The sequence below is a fragment of the Gallus gallus genome, chromosome 3 (assembly GCF_016699485.2).
Source record: "Gallus gallus isolate bGalGal1 chromosome 3, bGalGal1.mat.broiler.GRCg7b, whole genome shotgun sequence".
Lineage (NCBI taxonomy): Eukaryota > Metazoa > Chordata > Aves > Galliformes > Phasianidae > Gallus > Gallus gallus.
The window spans coordinates 7,045,153-7,065,151 of NC_052534.1; the positions used below are offsets into that span (position 1 = coordinate 7,045,153).

Here is a 19,999-nt window from a genome sequence, read left to right on the forward strand (position 1 = left end):
CTATGCAGTGTTTCACACATTTACAAGAACTGCTGTTCTGAACTGGCATCCATACTTCCATCTTTTCTCACTTTATTCCCTTTCACGTGGCCTTCCCAAATGTCATTTTTTCTAGTGTCCATTATAAATAATATGTTATTCCTATGCTACTGTGTCACTGTATCCTCCAAAATAAATAAATAAAATAAAAACAAATTAAAAACAAAACAAAACACAAAACTATTCATATTAGAGCCCACCTCAGAATCAACACTCATATGTTTAAAAATTTTACCTGGATTTATTTTTGTCTGTTTTATTTTACTTCTTTAGCCCATCATGGTCCTCCAGCTGCCTCTATATCTTTTTAAGATATGACTCCTATTGCTGTATATTTGCCTTTTCATTTGCCCTTTTCTCTTGTGATTTGGAAACAGCCTGTTCTGAAGCCTCTGAAAGAAAAGTTATCACATTATTTTCTGGTGTGACCTCAGAGGTTTCATAGACACCCTGAGATACACTTCCATATATGCAAAGGCTCACTCAGCAATTCATCCATCCTTGTAAACTTTCTGCATAGGCTACTAAATTGTCAATAGATCTATTAGCCTTGTGTATTCATTGATGATTGGTAATAGTGATTTAATCTATCAGTGCTTGCTTTCCCTGTCAAAGCAAATTGCTCAAACCATGCAAAACTGAACTAAATTAGTCTTGATCATAGAGAAGGTTTCTTGTTGCAGTGATGGGAATTGAAATAATTTCAATTTTATGTAATATTTGTCCCTTTTGTCTTATTTTGAGCCTGTTGTTCTTGTTGCTGCATTATGTGTTCTTTTGTGTATTTCAAGGTCTCTATTAATGGTAGCGGTTCTTCATATTTTTATTAACTAAAAATCAAAGCTTTATTAAGAAGAATGGAAAAGTCTTTTACATATAAGCCCAAAATTCTACAAAAGAATGAGTATTAGCGCTTACATTTCTCAAATAAACATGCATGAGTTAATTGTAATGACCTTGCCAGCGGGCTGTGAGCTCCTCATGCAGAAATAACGCTCTGTTTCTAATACAGAACTCCAAGTACTGTCACCAGTAAATAGATCTTCCTAATGTGACCTGTTGGATTAGACAACAGTGAATGCAGCTGTTGTCTTCCCGACAGTGTTGAGAAAGCAACCTCTGTACAGAAGGAAAAATAAGGGACTTAAAACAAAGCTGTTCTTTTTGATTTCCAGTCTAGCGAATATATATGAGCAGATTAATGATTGGTAATTGGATGCCAAAGCTCTGCCAGCTCAGAGAGGGAGCACTGGTTTCCACCAGGCGGAAGGCCTCAGCCTCAGCTCTATGCCCACCACATCTGAGGCCACTTTCCAGACAGAGCTCTGGTGGGGACAGACTGCCCCCAAGTGCTGGGCTGCAGGGTGTGCCCAGCTGTCCTGTTGGTACAGGACAGTGACAGTGAGTGCAGCTGTGGGGATGTGCCTGGATGGAGGAACCACTCTGCTTAGTGGCAGAGCTCTGACAGGAAGGGAGGAGTATCATGGAGTGTGAGAAGGGGACAGGCTGCTGGAATTGCTCCTTGCCTTCCCTGAGACAGGCCCAACAGGCAGATGATATGATCCTTTCTCTGCCTGACTGAGCACCTCAAGGATAAAGGGCAATGGCAACAAGTTCCTGCCCGCAGCAGGCGCCTCTCTTCAGTGACCATTCCATCCCAGGTGTCCTTGTGTAATAGGCATGGGGCTCTGCAAGCGGAACCAAGCTGCACTAAGGATGACAGTTCATCTGGACTGGAGGTGTTGCAAAGGTGAAGTCCACCTATGCCATACATCAAAATAGCTTCTACAAAGGAAAATGATGGGTCGTTGTCCCTTCTGAAGGGAAGGGAAGGTCCAAAATGCAGGCAGGGCCCACTTCATAGGGAAGTCTGCTGCCCACCTTGGGCCTGGGTTAGAGATCTGAAGAGAAAGCTTCCTTTCCTGGTGTGGCCCTCAGGTTATTTTCTGTTATTGGGTTTTTTTTTTTTGTTTGTTTGTTTGGGTAGGCAGTGATGAAGTTTGGAAGTTTGAGGAAACTCAAGAGGAACTTCAGGGCCTTGGGACAACTGGTTAAGGGATTAGGAAAACAGTGTTTTCCTCTATCCTTCCTTTTGCAGGGAATGGTAAGAGCAGAGACAGGAAGAGCCAACTGGGTGGCTGGGCCCAAAGAGTTGTGGTCAAAGCCTGTGTTCCTGCAGCTGTTCTGCATGAAGGTTATTACATTCTATGATTGTGGAGTTTCTTTCAAGCCCTTCTGGAATACTAAGTAAAAGTTGTTCTAGCACTAGTGTAGGAAGCATGTATACTCCTAAAACAAACAAAAGAAAAATCTGAATATTTAGCTTAAATACATCCCACTAACAAAGTTCTGAATTCTTGTTATCTGCAAGTTGTAATTGGAACGCAGTCTCAACTTGCATAAAGTGATAAATTTCTCTCTCCCCAAGCTGTATTCCAAGATACTATACTGGATCTCTGTGGGGCACATTTGTTGAATCCTGACATCCTCCCAAAAGCACAACCTAAATTAGTTTTCAAAGTGTGCTGCCATGGGTATTGTACAGTCCTTCCCATAAATTTTGGAATTCTGACCAAGCAGTTCTCATCTGAGTTTAGAGGTAGTTGTCTGGGTAAAGAGGATGGTAATGTAACAAAAAATGTTTCCCTCTGCAAACCCACATTCAAACTGAGCACATTTAACCTCTGTCAACTTCTTCATAGGTTTATGTGGAGAATGTTGCCTGATGTAGTAGCTAGAGGTTAGAGTTTTGTAGATGCTGCACGTCTCTGATGTCCAGACTACCTGTCGGAGAGCGGAGTTCTTCGCTGCTTTGAAAACAAGCTGTCCAAAGTGCATGTGTTGGCAATTGAAGTAGAGAATCAATAAATGATTTCAGAAGAAGAATTTATCTCGAAAGAGAAATCCAAATACACTGTGGTGTGGAAATCCCTGCTTCATTAGATTTTGTCTATTTTTCAGAATGCATTCAATGTGCAAAAGTGGTCAGAACAGGAAAGAAATGAAAGACAGTTGATGTGCTTGAATATCTCACCTCTGTACCACAACCATCCCCCTCATCTATGAAGTAATTTGTATAGCATCAGTTCTGTGGGAGATGGATTACCACGCACATTTATATGGCAATTAGACTTTATTATTTGTCATTTCACACAAATCACCAACTATCCTCATAGTCCACTGGACAAGGAGACTTTAAATCTGATTATCTCTTTTCTTCAATGCCAGTGCCATTCATCTAGTTTTCTGGGGGATGTGAACAGTGTGGGTGGGACAAAGAGAAATGATTCTATGAAATAAAGTTATTGGGAAACAGAGAATCGTTACTATCGAGAAAATGAAAAATGCTTTTCTGTAGCTATTTCCTGTTTGAGAATATATGTAATTCAAGAAAGGGATTGATGACTTCTAGGGAAATTATAATTTTTAACATGGTGAAATTTGGAATAATGTTCAGACTTAATCACATCCCTTCTGTGTATCTGTTTTTGCCTGTTGAAAACTCATCTGCTAAGGATATGGCTCCTGCTCCCTTTTATATTGTATAGCTTTACTTACCTCTTTTTCAAATGTTTTCTTTAAAGAAGTATGAGTATGTTTGCATAAACATTGAGCTGATTTGAACAGAGCCAGAAAGTGTAGTAGAATTGAAAACTGAGCACCAGGGGGTGAAGAATTTAATTGCAGAACACGTCAGGGAGAGCTTGAGTTATAAAATAGGGTACAGCGAAAGCCTGAGAAGTTTCTAGGCAGATGCGTATTTGTATCAAGTGTGGAAAATCCTAAGTGCAAATATATTAATAGCATGATGGGGTCAGGAGTCTTGGAGAAAGGTAGAATCTATCTCCACTGTGGACCGCTACAGAAGTTAATAGTATGAGAAATTTTTCTTGGTGCACCTATTAACTCTTCAAGTTTTCTTAATCATCTTTTAATCTTCACTGCCTTTGTCTTTTGTCAGTGTGAATTGCAATCCTGTTCTGAAATGAGTAGAAAGAATAAGCAATATCAGCCAAGAAAGGGAATATCTTCAAAGTTCAGTTTTCTTGACGAGTACGTGCAGTACATCCTACATGCCAATAAGGATGACTGAAGAAAACTCACAGTGCCAGCAATTTCAGTGCTTGTGATCTCTTCCCTTTCTCTCATCCCTTCTTCCCTGTTTCACTTTCTCCCTTTTTCCCTTGCCCTTTTCTTTATTTTCTAATACCTTTAATGAAATATTTAGAGCAGATGCTGAAGGCAATGTAGAATTGATCTGAAAAGATCCGTTTCTGTACTTCTTCAGGAAAGAACAACTTGTTAACCCATACATTGTTTTCTCATCTTTGCCTTGCTTGGTTATCAGTAGAGGGATGAGGAAGACAGAAGGCACCATCTGCCACATCATACAACTGCCTCTTGCCCAAAGCATTTGAAAGGATAGATAACAAAAGAGAACCTGGACTAATAGAATAGCCAACCTTTCCTTCATCTGCTGAAAGACAGTCTAAGTATGACAGAGATTGTCAATCCAGCAAGGAAAATATTTGAAAAGCACAATCTTCTTCAAAGCCAAACTAACATATAAACAAACAAAAAATGCATCAAAATCACAACTTTAACCGCAAATCAATACTAAAGCTACAGAATGAACTTGCTGAAGTAAATAAGTGGGCATAATGCACTAAGTTAACATATTCATGTCTTCCCCCAAGTGCTTTGCAAGTGGTAGACAAAATTCAGTAATGCTTGATTCTAGCACCAAACAGGTTTGTGAATGCACAGCAAGTATATAGTATGTACTGTAAAAAGCCATATGCTGGAGCGAATATGCTGCAGGAGATGTGTGGATGCAACATTTAAATCTTTGTCAACTATCCTCCAATTCATAATTTGCACTACTATCATGGCAAGGCTTTTTGATTTATTCAGAAAGGAACAGTTGCATCAACTTTTTTCTTTAAGTATCAAAACCTTTTTTTCTAATATGGAACAAAAGTGAATGTTTAGTGATGATAATGAAATTGGGATGAGACGATCTAGAAACACCACCTCAACCTGTTGCAGTGAGGTGTGCTGGCAACTCTTAGGACGGTGAGTCAAGGACCACTAAGAGAACAGGAGAATGCAACAGGGAAACTCAAGAGGAATACTTCAAAGTAATTAAGGAGTTATTCTCCAAGAAGGTGACAAGGCCAGCTGCCCAGATGAAGTGTCCCTACACCAACGCATACAGCTTGGGAAACAAACAGGAAGAGTTAGAAGCCACTGTGGAACTAGAAAACCATGATGTTGCCATCACTGAAGGCTGGTGGGGTGATTCCCATGACTTGAGTGTGGCTATCAATGGCTACAAGTCATTCAGAGTCAGAATCACTGAGGTTGGGACCTTTTGATAAGCTAGAGAGCAAGTAGAGACCTGTTGGAGAGCATTGAGAGGAGGGCTATGGAAGTGATCCAAGTGATGGAACACCTATCCAACAAGGACAGGCTGAGAGAGCAAGGGCTGTTCACTCTGGAGAAGAGAAGGCTCCATGAGAACAGATGGCAGCCTTTTTCTGTCTAAAGGGAGGCTGTACGAAAGAAGGTGACAGATTGGATATAAGGAAAAGTTTTTTACAATAGGGGTGGTGAGGCACTGGAACAGGTTGCCCAGAAAGGTGGTAGAAGCCCCATACCTGGAGACATTCAAGGTCAGGCTGGACATGGCTCTGAGCATCTGATCTCAGGTCATGAGAATGATTTACTTTCATCTTTCAAGTAACTCAAAAATAATGATGAAATTATGTTGAGGCCCACCTGGAAATTAATTGTGCGACTAAACAAGGTATTACAAAGCAATTTGAATTGATCTTGTAACAGCAAATCATCTGCTTTGTGAAGGGCTTGAGGAGTGAGCACTTTTTTCTTTCCAGATTATGCTTTCCCTATCATATTTCTCAGTCTTTGTAGTGTTCATTCCTCTTTGGTTGCCTGGGGGAAGAAGCTGTTATATACTTGATCATTTTGAAACAGTGTACTTGGAGAAAAGCATGCCTGCCACCTCAGCTTTGCCACAGCCAGCTATTCCTTTGTATTTTCATATGAAGGAATGGCAGGGATGCATGTTGTGCTTGCAGAACCCACCATGTTATGCCAGGGCTATCTATCTCTTTCTGGTATAGTACAGAAGCAGTCTTGTTCTTAGAAATAGTAGTGATTTTGCACAGTGTGACATTAGAAACAAGGCATACAGACTTCTACAGTGAAAGAGAAGAAATGAAGGGAATGGATGAAAGTATCATTCAAAACAACAGAATAAGAAGAGAGATTGTCCACTTTTGGAGAGAGTGATGGATTCCTAAGTGCCTTTGTGCAACCATATAAAAGTACGCAAGCGATGTTGTCATGGATTCTGGAAAAGTCACACCTCAAATCCTTCCAGTGTTTTACTTCTTTTGGTTTTTTGTTTGGTTGTTTGGTTGGTTTTTTTTTAGTTTTTATTCATAAATAGAACCATATTTAAATGACTCATTTCTGTCAAGAAATGAGCACCTGCCACATATGGCAAAACATAAAATTTCAGAAAAGTAAAGCAGCTTGACTTTGATTAAAGTACTGTTTCCTGAGCAGTTTTTATATGTACTCTCCACTAGTGCTAGAAGACAACGGTAGTCCTTAAATTAATAGTTTTTGCTCATCAGCGTATATCCCATAAGGATTCTTGGGTTCAGAGACAAATCAGGAAAAGAGGAAAGTGTATAGAATGACCTCTCAGCAGTGTATGTATCACCATGCAATGTCACTGCTGTTACCTGTTCTGAAAAGATGTACATTAATCTTTTATTAATTCATTTACTAACATCAGATTTGTTCTGTGTTAATTTCATGCGTTCCTCAATGCACAAATCATCTCTAAGTCAGAAAAGAGATAGATGTAAATAGGAGAACACCTGCAGGTATTGTTGATGTTCAGATTTATCTGTAAAAAAAATGTAAACAATAAATAAAACCCATAGAACTCTTCTCTGCCAGAGCATGTGGTGTAAGTGACCAGCAGTATTATTCTCGTGGTTTGTACACAGAGCTCTGGAAGTGTTACCTTCCAGGTGATTGCTCTAGCACAAAGTACACAGGCCAGTGAGTAACACTCTGGCATGCTTATTTTTTTGGCCTCAGAAAAGTGAAGAGACAAAATGATTCTCCTTCCCTGAATAAAATAGGACAGCTCTACGTAATTAGTACTAGTATAAATTAAGAGGAGTTATGAGACTAAGGAGTGTCTGCTTTGGAAGTTTGAAGCTTCTCCAGCAAATCTTAAGCTTCTCCTGATATCCAAAGGAATTTTTGAAGCATTCTGCTCTCTCCCTCGCCCTTTTCTGCTCTGTCTTTATTTGCCAGTTGGCATATTTTATATGTGTTTGTTAATTTCCTTTCTAAATTAATGAAATCTTGTGGAGGGGGGGAGAGGGAAAATGATACCCAGGACTACATAATAGCTAAATTGTAGTTTCAGAACCCTTGGTTAGTGCCGTAATAATGAACGTACCAGTATATTTCTCTCAGTATGTACCTCAGAAAATGGTCATCTGTTGAAAGAAAGAAATAGAATTGCATTTTCGGTTGTGCTTTAACTTCTGAAATGGCCCAATATTTTCAGTGTTAGTAGCATTGCAATACTATTGCATTTAGGCTGTAAATATCTTTGGTAGTATCATGATCTCACACTATTGATCTGATGAATATCTTACTTTGTAATTTGTGTGTAATTCATAAAGGTAACAAGATATGCAACAAGGCATTAATCCTGAAAGCCTTTAATGTGTGACATCCCCAGAAGTAAAGCTGTACTACATAAGAAGTAAATAAGATGGGAAAACCTGAGAATTTTTCTCATAATCTGCTGATTCCTCTTATCTCTTTTAGTGAAATAAATAAACCGTATAAATAACTTATTCTTAAATATTTTCACTTATAACACTTCTGTCTTGCCTGGATTTCTGATGGACTGACTGTTGTTCCTACAAATCTAATTCTTCAATGTGATGAACACAGAAATGAAGAGTGTTAAATTATTAACTGAAATAAAAGCAGCTATGCAAAATGTTTGTGATGGAAAATAGGAAAAAATGCCAAAAGAAATTATGTCTCTGCAAGAAAGCATTATTTGGTGCTATCAGCAGCAGACTCAAATCACACTTGATATTAAATATGAGACAGTTTCAGCTGGTAGGAAATAGTTGGATATAGTTTTAAAACTTCAAATCCAAGAGTCAGTATGGCTGCTTGTATGCTATGTGTTAGTGTAGTGCATTAAACTTCTGTACATACAATAGCTGGTTGGCTATATTCCGCTGTTATATTTTCAGGAGCAAGTATTCTGAGTTCACCTCCATCTTCTGCCACTGTAACCTAAACTTTTTCTGCCCATTCATCAAAACGAATGCTAAATGACTGTACATCACAGTCTCACTTTTCTTGTGGGCTGGATCGTAGGAGTTAGCAGGGGATCAATTTGGAAGTCTGCACTATTAAAGTTTTAATTGTTCAAAGAATAAAAATGGTTGTTATGTCAAGAGTTTTAAAAACAGATTGCACGTGCATCGAGAAGAAGGGAAAAAATTGACCTTTCTAGCACAAATATGACTTTCTATTGTTCTCTGGAGTTTCCTTCTTTTAAGTCTGTTGCAATCAGTTCAGATGAATTGTCTCTATATTCTGAGCTGACAATGACTGAAAGAATAGAACTTCAGAAAACCCGTAAGAGCTTTACTTTCTAAATGTTTCACCTGAGAAAAAGATGATGAACATTTATGATAGGGCGAGAGATTTTAACTTGTTTCCAGTACAGCTGGTTGAAAAATATCAAAGTTTTTCTACTGTGAATGAATTATGTGCTATCTGTAGGAACGCGGGGATCACCATATATTAAGCTGCTATGCCTAACATCACGCTTCTGAGATTTATACTGTATCTTAAAGCTCTAGAGGAAAGCATTATTTTGTTTTTCAAATTATCTATGTGAATAGGGAAAGCTTGAGGTTTCTTAGCATATTATCTGATAACAATTGCTAGGATTTTTGCTTGGATGGGTTATAAGATTAATAATACACATATTCCTAAGGTTTTTGGCTCCAGTGATTCAAACACAGTTGAGTTTTAGGGCTGGTATGCAGTGTATAAAAATGTTTCAGTCTAATATGCAGTTGTTTGATTCGGGTCATTTCCTTGCAGGTAAACTGTAAGGTCTAAAAACAGCCCTGAATTACACTGCCTTGCAAACAAGTGAGTATGCCAGGAGAGCTAGGAAAAGGTGTGGCTCATAACAGATTAAAATTAGCCACATAGGGTACTGATGATGGCTGGTTCTGTTGCTTTAAAATCTGCCTACTAAGAATGGTAAACTTATAGGAAATGTTAGGTATGGAAAGCACCTGATGAAGCTTGTACTCTGACACTTGAGGCACTCTTTATTGTTGTGTTTGTTTGAAGAGTAGAGAAAAAGTTCTGCTTACCCGAGATGCCAAATATGTGAAAGAAAGGCACAGTCTAAAATGTTTTAAAACAGAAATGCATCCCCCTCCTCTTTGTTAGTGTACATCCAAAGTAAATTGCAGAGCTACAAATTACTCAAAGGAAAGAACCAGCTTGCAGCCCTGTTACCCGAGGTTCTGAGCTGTTTATAGTACCTGTCCACCATCATAAGCATTTTGGATAATAAAACTCTGTTTGCTTAGTGGGCAGAGTGCCATTTTGAAGTCATCTAACCAGCATTGTTCCCAAATGGCTGACACAAGGTACAAATTTTGGAGAGGAGAATCAGTCATTTTACAGCTGAACAGTAGTGTATATATAATTTTCTCATTAGATTTATCTCTAAGTCTGCTCTTCTTGCTCTACTTTTAATCTGATGGTTCTGGATAAATGAACCTTAGGTGTATCTTAGTGCACCACTTACTGCCTTTTACCTCAGTGTTCTGGATTCATAGTCAGAATGATCTGGGTGCAGGTTCCCTGAATACATTTGTGACATGTATCAGTGTTGGATGCATTTTAGAAGAAGGTAAATTCTAAATCCTAAAATCCTCATTTGTGAAATAGAAACATGTTTCCTATATATGAGAGCTGGCACATAAATAACACTTTCAGGTACTTGTAAGTCATACAACTATGAAGAATAGATACGTATTTGAAAAATATAGTACTGCTAAATCTTCTCACATCATCTATGCCACCAGGGTTTTCTTCTACATTTAGATAATAAAGCAGTGTAACACAAAACTGGTATTAGAGTGGAGCTCCAGCAGTATTCAGACAATCATTTAGTGATTTAACCACCTACAAAGCCTTCTCATTCTTCCTTCCTCATGACAAGAAGGATCTGCTTTGTCTTCTCTTGAAAACTTGTCTCTAACAGGTGTCTTTCTCGCTATCCTGAAAACAGCTGAGTTAAATCACGTTGAAGGTACAAATATCACAGTTTCTGAAAGTTTATTGAGGTCTCAGAAAAGTTTTGAAGAATGTTCTTTTGAAGATCACTCAGGTCAAAAATTCTATAGCATTTTTTTTTCCTATGGCTAATATTTTCATCTTCTTAACAGGTGATTTGTATATTGGAGGAGTGGCCAAAGAAATGTATAAGTCCTTACCAAAGCTGGTGCATGCAAAGGAGGGTTTTCAAGGCTGCCTTGCATCAGTTGATTTGAATGGACGGCTCCCTGATCTAATCTCAGATGCTCTCTTCTGCAATGGGCAAATAGAAAGAGGATGTGAAGGTACTGAATATGCTGATGTCTTTTTATATCACAATGCAAGTATTGTACTGATTCTGAGTTTTGTCGATATATAAGCTCTACATGTGGTGTATCTATGTCTCACCTGCTTATAACTTAATTTATTGGAACCCTTCTTACATAGACCGCATTTCTATTAGAGTTGTGGAGAAAAATCTGTGCCTGCCCTACAGCACAGATGGATCTGAGAACGTGAGTTAACTTCTTAAATGTTAAATGTAGGTTCCATCCTTCTCCATTAGCCTAGTTATTTTGCATGTCTCTTATTTACTTATGATGTGTTTTAAGTAATGATAGAAACAAAATCAATTAGCTTCAATGAAGTCCTTTGTATCTTCATGACGCTTAGATGTAGCTAATGGTAAAACATTAGCTAATTAAAGACAATTTTAAAGAGGACCTTTTGTGTTTATTAATTGAAGGATAATTTATGACACTCTTGAAGATCAGTCTTCCCTCAACTCTATTTTTGCTTACCTCTGAGATCTGCACTGTCGTGGATCTTCATATCTGAACCCAGTAGCAACCAACTATGTTTTTTCTCACATTTTGACACAACTGAATTACTGTGGAATGTAAGTGAGGATAGAATTGAAAGAGGTGTATTTGTAAGTCAAGGGTATCAGTCTAGTTCTTTTTCCTCCCGTCATTCAATTCCACTTTACTTTGCTTTATGAAATAACTTAAACTGTCCCTGTATATATATTTTATTCACACAGGGCTGAATTCTGTGGGCTTGTTCAGTTCTACATGTTTTCCTCTCTCAAACACCGTTCTTCTCTGGGCAGAAATTGTGTAAATGACATTTTAGCGTTTCAGTTTTGAATCTGAATCATTTTGATATCGTTTGCTAAGTTTGTAAATACACATTTTAGACTATTCAAATAAAGCTGAGAGAGGTTTCCTCAAGCTTCGCCACATCAAACTTTCTGACAGACAAACTCTTTTCTTTTACTGTACCTACAGTAAGTTTGTGTGGGTGGAACTTGCTCATTCTTATCCTGTTTCCTTTGGTTACCAATATAAATTCTCTTGATAGAACATAGGAATATGTAAAATTCACAGCTTATTTTTCCATAGCTTCAGTGTCTATATCTCTCTCAGGAAAAATAAAATATATACGTTCATTTACACTGAGTTTGGAAAATTAGATTCTGGTTTCTGAATGCCATGAGCAAATTCCATGCCTGTACCATCCCTTTAAAGAGTCAAAGTACGCTTTAATTCCATTATACATTTCATAGCTTCTTTTGAAATTATATAATTTTCTAAATGAATTTTATATAGTTCAAAGAAGTATTGCCATAAGCCTAGAATGCAAGTTCACCTTTTGAACCAATGGCACAACTAAGCTGTCAGTGAATTTAATAAAGTTACTAGCAGTTTAATAAAGGCAATACAAATATTTTTCTCTTTGGTGGAGAATCAGCTTTTTCCAACACCAAAATCATCTGACACAGGCAGAATAGTTAAATCAGATGTGCTGCCTGGCTCTCAGAGATATGCCTCATCAAAAGTTTTGCCAACAGAAAGAAAACTTAAACACCAGGGAATGGAATGAAATATCTCCTTTCACCCTCTTTTGCATAAACCTTGCGTGTGAACTCTTCCATCTCTATTGTTTCCATCAGATCTTCTGCTGTTTGACCCATGTTGGTGATCTTCCCATTTGAAGTTTGACCAAGTTGGTCTCTTATTTGCAGACCATGGGTCAGACGTACAAAAATATTCTGACACACAAAATACTATGGAAGTCTTGCAAATTTCTCTGCCTCCTAGAAATCTCTTGTGTGCCTCGAGCTGCCTAGTGTGCACTACTGCTGTGTGCATACAGGACTGTCTCTATCCATAGAGCTGAACAGTTTTACATCTCAAATGGCAATGAGCTGTTTAACGTCTGTAAATCCCCTGAGCTGTTGAGTCCAAAGAGCTCATGACACACAGTAGTAGTATTAATTTCAAAGCATAAACTGTTAATCACAACTACTGTCAATCCAAAAGACAGTGGGTGTACATCCTTTGCTAATACTTCAGCCTCCAAAATGAGACACCTGGATTTGATGTTCTTCAGATTCTTTTGAGATCGAATCCCCCCATAGAAAAATAAATAAATAAATAAAAAGAGGGGTGAAAGGTCTCTTTCTCTCTTCTGTCTTATTTGCTGCCATGATTTCATTTTATCTGCTAGGGCTTTGTTCTTAAAAAAAAAAAAAAAAAAACCTGATATTTGTCAATGACTGTACTGTTATAAATGCATGTTAAAAATTCTTTCTTAGAAATATTTTTTTGCAGCCCCACATTATATGATTGGGGTGGCAAGTTGTAAAGTTGGCATTTCAGAATTAAATCCACAGGCTGTGAAGGTATCTGTTCTCTGTCATTGAGCATTAAATATAATTTACGTGTAACAGAGTTCATCTTGTTGACACATTTTCAATGGATAGACGCTAACAACTAAAAACAGAATATGCTAACTAGCTCTTCAAACTGTTAACGGTGAACCCCAGAGCCACACTCTGTCAACCCTGTTTTTCTTTAGTCAGATCTATTGTACATTATGCACTTTAATCAGATTTACAAAAAATACTAAAATATTAAAAAAACTGTTTTAATATATTTGGTAAATAACACACTGATTGCATACATGTGTATGTATAATTTGTCTGAAAATAACTATATAGAAAGTTTCATATTGTTTCTTAACATATATGAAGATTCATGGTGGTGTGATGAATTTTATATATATATACATATATGTATAAAAAAACATAGTACACATCATCTAAAAGAATGCTTCTTGCGTAATATGTACAGCTCATAAGCCCTTACATTAGAGAGAGATAAAGGAGAGGCTAAAGTCCGTCTATTAAATAAAGTCCACAGTGAAGATTGAATAAATATGATTGACATCTTAGTTAACTATTTTAAAGGTGAGTGATTGAGATGAGTATATTACAATACTTTACTAAATAACATAGATTTGTATAATCTGTAGGAGTACGTAAACCAGTTATGGTAGATATTATAGTACTTTCCAATATTAAACTGTCTCCAATCTCTCTCCCTCTTTTTTTATTGCAAGAAAAGTCTTACCAGTAAGCCAATTCTGATGGCATTCTTTGAATGATGACTACTACAAATAAAACCAAAAGTGCTAAGAAATTTCAAAAGAAGCAGAATAACCTTTTCTATAAGATCTTATCTGTATCTTTTCATATTTGTATGTTTTAACATTCACTTTTTAATATGCCTCCAGGGTCCTACAGTTTTTGTACTTTTAAGTCCTTGTGACTTTTGCTCTACTTTTGCAACGATGAGGAAACTTAACATTGCATAACTAAAGTGTAAATAAATGCATGAATATATAACATTTAAACACCTACAGATATTTTCACTTCATCTTTGTAAAGTTTCTGAGTAGCAGAATCTGGTGAGGAAAAAAATATAAGTGTCTTGTCAGCTATGGGATTCTGTCATTATAATCCCCAGCTCAAGAAAGGGTGATGTAATGCCCAAATGTTTAAACTTCTGGGCTCAGAGCTCCTATGAAAGGAAAATCATAGTCTTATGTCTGCATACTGCAATCAATCCATTATGGATATTATTATTATTTGAATAGGAGAAAATATAACAAAGTAGTTAATAGTCTTGCCTGAACAGCGATGCTGCGTACGTTGTCTTTCATCCTTAATCACAGTGATGACTGTTCAGGCCCTGGTTGAGAGGTGCGCTCAAGCAAGGACTCGTTTAAAGCAAGTGGCCATTGAACTGACTGATTACTAAAATAATGGCAAATCAAATGAAAATCCCACGCTGAGATCTTTGAAGAAGATGCAGTGTGAAAGATGGGCTTAAGTGGATCTTTCTCTCCAGAATAATTTAGAGGATTTACATAATCTTAAAGCCAGATTTGCTCTGTCATTCCTAACTGAAAATGGTAGTTTCAAATGGGTATAGATGTGTATTTCCCAAAATGATTTAGGAGAGTTTTGTAATCCCAGAATCAAATTTTTCCTTGTTCTGTCAAAAATTGGTGTGAAATGTGTGTGCGAGCTGAAAGGAATCAGTAATTCATGGTCTGTATTTCAGTCTTCATTCACCAGTCATGGAGAAAAGGCTAGAAAAAAGAAAGACCAGAGTGGATGACAGCGCTAATTATTCTTGAATTCAGTGTATGTGAACATGACAAATGGCTAGTCAGGATTCAGCCATGCATTTATTCTGCTAATGCATTCATATCTATCCAAGGGAAAAAAAAGAAAAAAAAAAACTTTTAATTTTCCTTCATTACATGTCATCAGCTCAATTAACCATTATATTTGTAGTAAAATACTGGCAAATTACTGCTTTCTTATTTTGGCTTGCCTGAAGATTTATTGCTATTAGCATTAATTTGTTTGCATTATATGGCATTTCTTCCTCTCTTTAACAGCAGCATGCACTTTATTCTGAATGTTTTTTCTGTGTTTGCTGCCATTTCAATATTGCTTACTAACATTTAATATATTTTGCTTTTTTATTTTGCCGACAAAGTTGCATTGATGAAAGCTGATTTGCAAGGTAGATAGCCCTGTGTGTATTCAACAAGACTGAAACCCCCAATGCATGGTTGGATTTCTGCAATAAATGCTCTGTACATTTCAGAACTCAAGTGTGTTATTTTGTTTCAGATTTTGTCTTTCTCACCTCTAAAACAATGTGCTACGTGAAACTTCATTTTCCAGCAGAGTTTGCATAAAGGCTTTCAGTCTTGAGTATGTTTTGTATAGTGACTGCCTTAGTGCTTTGATCATACCTTTCTGAATTTCTTTATATTTCAGTAGTCTAGTTCTGGTTCTCTGGAAATAGAGTAGTTTGTTTTTCATGTGTATGTCACATTTTGGCATGCCAGTTCATTAGTAGTCTGATTTTCTTCATTTTCCCTTAAAAGACAAATCTGCATGGGATCCCTGACGCATGTGACTCAGTACTTGCCAACATTCATGTCAAAGAATCCAGACTTCTCTTAATTTCAGACCTAAACAATTAAAGCAATTTCTGGAATTAAAACTACTGTATAACGTAGCTTCATTTATTTATTTGGTTAGTTTTATTTTGTCTGGATTTTACTTTATTTTCCTTTAGTTTCATCTCCCAGAACTTTGCTTTCTGTGGCATCTGACTTCGCTCGTTGAAATGTTTTTACAGGAAACAATACTAAAATTGTTAGAAAACATTTAGCCAGTTAATGGTCTGAGATGAGATTAACAAATAACTTGCAATAAAGTTAACATCTCTACTGTACCTGGAATAATGCTGCTTCAGATTGTGCATTTTTATGTGTTTATGACATATTAATCATAGAATTATAAAGCAAAAATACCTTTTTTATATTACATGTTGCTGCAAAAAACCAGCAAGTTTATGTGTCTTTTCCTTGGTAACCTTGCTCATTCTGTTTGAGATATTGGTAACTTGTTAATGTGATCCAGTCAGAAACACATTTGTTCAAAGCCAAAGTGCAAGTCTTTTCTTTGTGTGTTCTCATCAGGCCCCAGCACAACGTGCCAAGAGGATTCGTGTGCAAACCAGGGAGTGTGCTTGCAGCAGTGGGATGGATTCAGTTGTGACTGTAGCATGACCTCCTTTAGCGGGCCATTATGCAATGACCGTAAGTACACTAAAATGTGCTGGTTTGAAAGCTCTAGAGCTCTAAGGCAGTATTTCAAGCAAGTGTCTGAAGCTTTATATTATTTTAATATACAGTATTAAATGAACTGGCAAAACTTGTGAATATCTTTAAGGATGTGGGAAAAACATAGCTAAAATATACCGTATAAATTGTGGACAATGTGTAGTATTAAACACTGGCAGAATTTGTTTTTATTATAGTTGATTACATGTCTAATATACTGATGGTTACCCATTTGAAATAAGCTCTTTCTTGCATAAATGTTACAAATAGTGTTTTTTTGTTTTTTTTCTGATTGAAAAAAGTCTTTTACATTTTATTCTTTTCAGCTACATTGTAATTTTCTAGCATTATCTCATGAGAGCTGTAATTACTGCAGAACAGTTGACAAGCCTTATTCTCTCCTTTTGTAGATTTCTTTAGGTGACACACTGAGCATTCCAGTAATAAAAGCGTGCAGAGTATTTTAATTCTTTAAATTTCATCTCAGTAAAACTACGTAATATACACCAACCATCTGGTGTTGGAAAGGAAAACTAAATATGTCATAAGTGAGGTGCCTGATTCACCAATATAATCTAATTTTTTTCCAATCTAGACTTACTGATCAAAATAGAATTATGCAGAATTGAAAGCAAAGCAGAAATGCAGGAGCCTTGATGGTCCACAATAACTGTTTAAAGAAAACTACTGAGTTTTCTTTTTAAATCAGCACATCTGAAATATCAGTATTACATGTTTTTGTATCTATATGATAATGGAATTTATTTAGGCATTTTTATTTTCATTTGTATGCATTTCTCTGAATCAATGTCTGATGAAACAATGTGTTGACATGACTGCCTAGCCATGTGTTGTAGATTTCTGTGTCTTGATCCCATTCTCTAGTCTACAGCAAGATGCACATTCCTGGACAAACTCTAAAATTACACAATAGCTACCATCTGAAGAGCTTTGGGCTCAGATTATATCTAACTAGAGGCTTAAAAATGAATTATGTGAAAGCTACAGTAATGATTTTCATGCAAATTCCAGTTTTCTACTCATGACCACTTTTGAAAAACTCAGGAAAAGACTCATGTCCGTGTGCTTCCCTACACTTGCTGTCATGGCAGAAATGAAATGTGGTATCAGAGAACTTTAGAAAAATTTGAGCAAAGGTTTGTGTTCATTCGTATGAGTTGGCCTTTCCAATTATATAAGTAATTAGTCATACTAAAAAGCATGTTTTTAAAGATATTAGCCTTCTACTATCTACTACAGAGGAAGATTATTTATTTGTATTTTTATTTTGTATCAGAGGTTCTGGCTTTCTGTGACCTGAGTTCTTCCAAAAGTAACTAAAAACTGTGAAATGTATTATTATTATTTTTTTTTTTAATTCATATCTAGCAAAGGAAAATCTCTTTCTATATATTTGTTTTAGTCGTAACTGATGTCTGGACCTGGAATATTCTGTAAATCATTTTTTCAAGTACAAATTAGGCATATTGAAAAACTAGCATAAGAACAGCACTTATCAGTCTGTGAAGTCTCACCAGTACCGTAGTGTTGTGGACCATGCTGTAGAGAATCAGATAACTCAGTATAGTATCTTTGATGGTGGTAAAGGGGTATCTTTGGTACAAGGCTGTCAATGCAGTATTTTTGATGATGGTAAAGGGGTATCTTTGGTTCAAGGTTGTTAACATTGCTTACTTCTTTCCAGATAAGTCATTTTTTGATGTTCTATTGCAAATACGAGATACAAAAGTATCCTAGATACAGATGTTTTGTGATCTGGTAAACTTAATTTGTTTACTTTGTGCTTTATCTTGACTCCTTGGGTTATTTCTCATTCAAAAAATCTTCCAAACAAATCTAATGAGAGAGATTTTTTTGCCACAATATGCTGGGGGGAGAGGGGATGGATGAGAGGAGAAAAAATCATGGTATAATCTCAGTGTCTCCTAGATGCCTCTAGACTTGTGTCCGCTTTCTTTAGAAAGAGTAGAATGGATAGAGAAATCATGAAGTATTACTATAGGTTTTTACTAAATTGCATAGGCTACAAAACACATGCCAAACTTTTGCAGCACTGAAGTAAGCCAAATTCCCTTCACATCAAGTGAGGTGGTTTCTGTGACAAGTATGGAGTAGCACCTGCTTGCTGCTGACAAACACAGACCTTATAAAAGGCAGTGTGCAAGATGTGGAAGCAGGGCCAGGTGGTCCAGGAGGAATATAGTAACACAGTCAGTGAATGCAGAGCAAGAGGTAGGAAAACCAAAGCCTCGCCTAGCAGGGGACATAGATGGCAACAGGAAGAGCTCCTGTCAGCACTGAAAGAAATGGCAGGAAAATGTAGGCCCACCACTAAATGAGGTGAAGAGACCTCATGGCAAAGGACAAGGAATAAATCAGGGTATCCCATGGGTTCGTCATGATCTTTATCAATAAGACTGGCCTTCAACATTTTCACTGCACTTGACTACACTTGTACAATATTCAAGATACACACCACATGCATATGGCAACTGAAGGGATGAATCCATGTATCTCACTCATCACTGTGAATTTGTTCTTGATTATCTTTGAAAGGTCCGAAGTTCGGGGGCAGTTCCAGAGAATTGAGGGGAAAAATAGGAAGTGCTGTCCTCAAGAAGGGGGAAACTACAGACTGGTCAGCCTAACATCACTTCCTGGGAATGTGATAGAAAAGATTAACCTGGCAGCTATTTCAAAACATAGTAGAAACAAGAGGGCAATTAGGAGTATCTAGCATGAACTTACAGAGGGGAAATAATATGATTTCATGACAGTGGATTCTGTATTTAGTTATTTTTCATTTTCTTGCTAAGCAGACTATCCATGCTCTGATTTGAAAGCATGACTAGTACTCAAATTTGGGACTGAAGCATGTATCTTTCTGGGAAAAAAACAAATTCCAATTGTCTCAGATTGAATGCAGCAAACAGTGGAAACTCTTGGCTGTTACTGAGGATAGACTGAGATATCCTTAGGTCATAGGACGTTATAAAAATATATTAGTTAAGATTATGAGATATGGATAGTAGGGTATTTTGCATTATAAAAATTCCAGGAGGGATTGAATAATTCTCTTTTCGGTGTAGTGCTTGGAGAGTACATTAAGTAGGATTGAGGTTATACTTTGAACCTTAAAAAATTAAATATTGAGTCAATTTTTGAAATAAATGGACATTTTTATAAACGTCAGTCTTCCCTGAAGAACTCTGATTGGAACAGGTGCATTTTTGCAGTGAATGAGGCAAAAGTCTTTTATTATGTGAACATGCAATTAACAATTATATAATAATCCATATGCAAGGAGAGGTAATTTAATATTGCATGCAGAAATGTACAGATGGCTTTCCCTAGATTTACAGTACTTTATGCCTGAAATTTAACGTTAGATCACACTCATACTACGATATAGTGCATAAAGGAAAGGAATAGTTATTTTCAGTTAGCTGTGCAACTAACTTGGTATGATCATTCGTTGATATGATCACTGTTGACACTGGATAGGCATTCT

General features: G+C 36.8%; 1 protein-coding gene across 30 annotated transcripts in view; it reads left to right on the forward strand.

The window, feature by feature from the left end:
• The window catches only part of NRXN1 (neurexin 1), a 650,659-nt gene that overhangs the window by 297,473 nt on the left and 333,187 nt on the right, over positions 1-19,999 (forward strand). For 29 of the 30 annotated variants that reach the window (XM_040696731.2, NM_001198975.2, XM_040696733.2 and 26 more), the window contains 2 exons: positions 10,602-10,775; positions 16,324-16,443. In XM_040696731.2, coding sequence (XP_040552665.1) covers positions 10,602-10,775; positions 16,324-16,443 — 294 coding nt within the window. Of the gene's footprint in view, positions 1-10,601; positions 10,776-15,301; positions 15,354-16,323; positions 16,444-19,999 lie in introns of those variants that run through there. The other variant, XM_040696754.1, reaches the window with a different exon arrangement.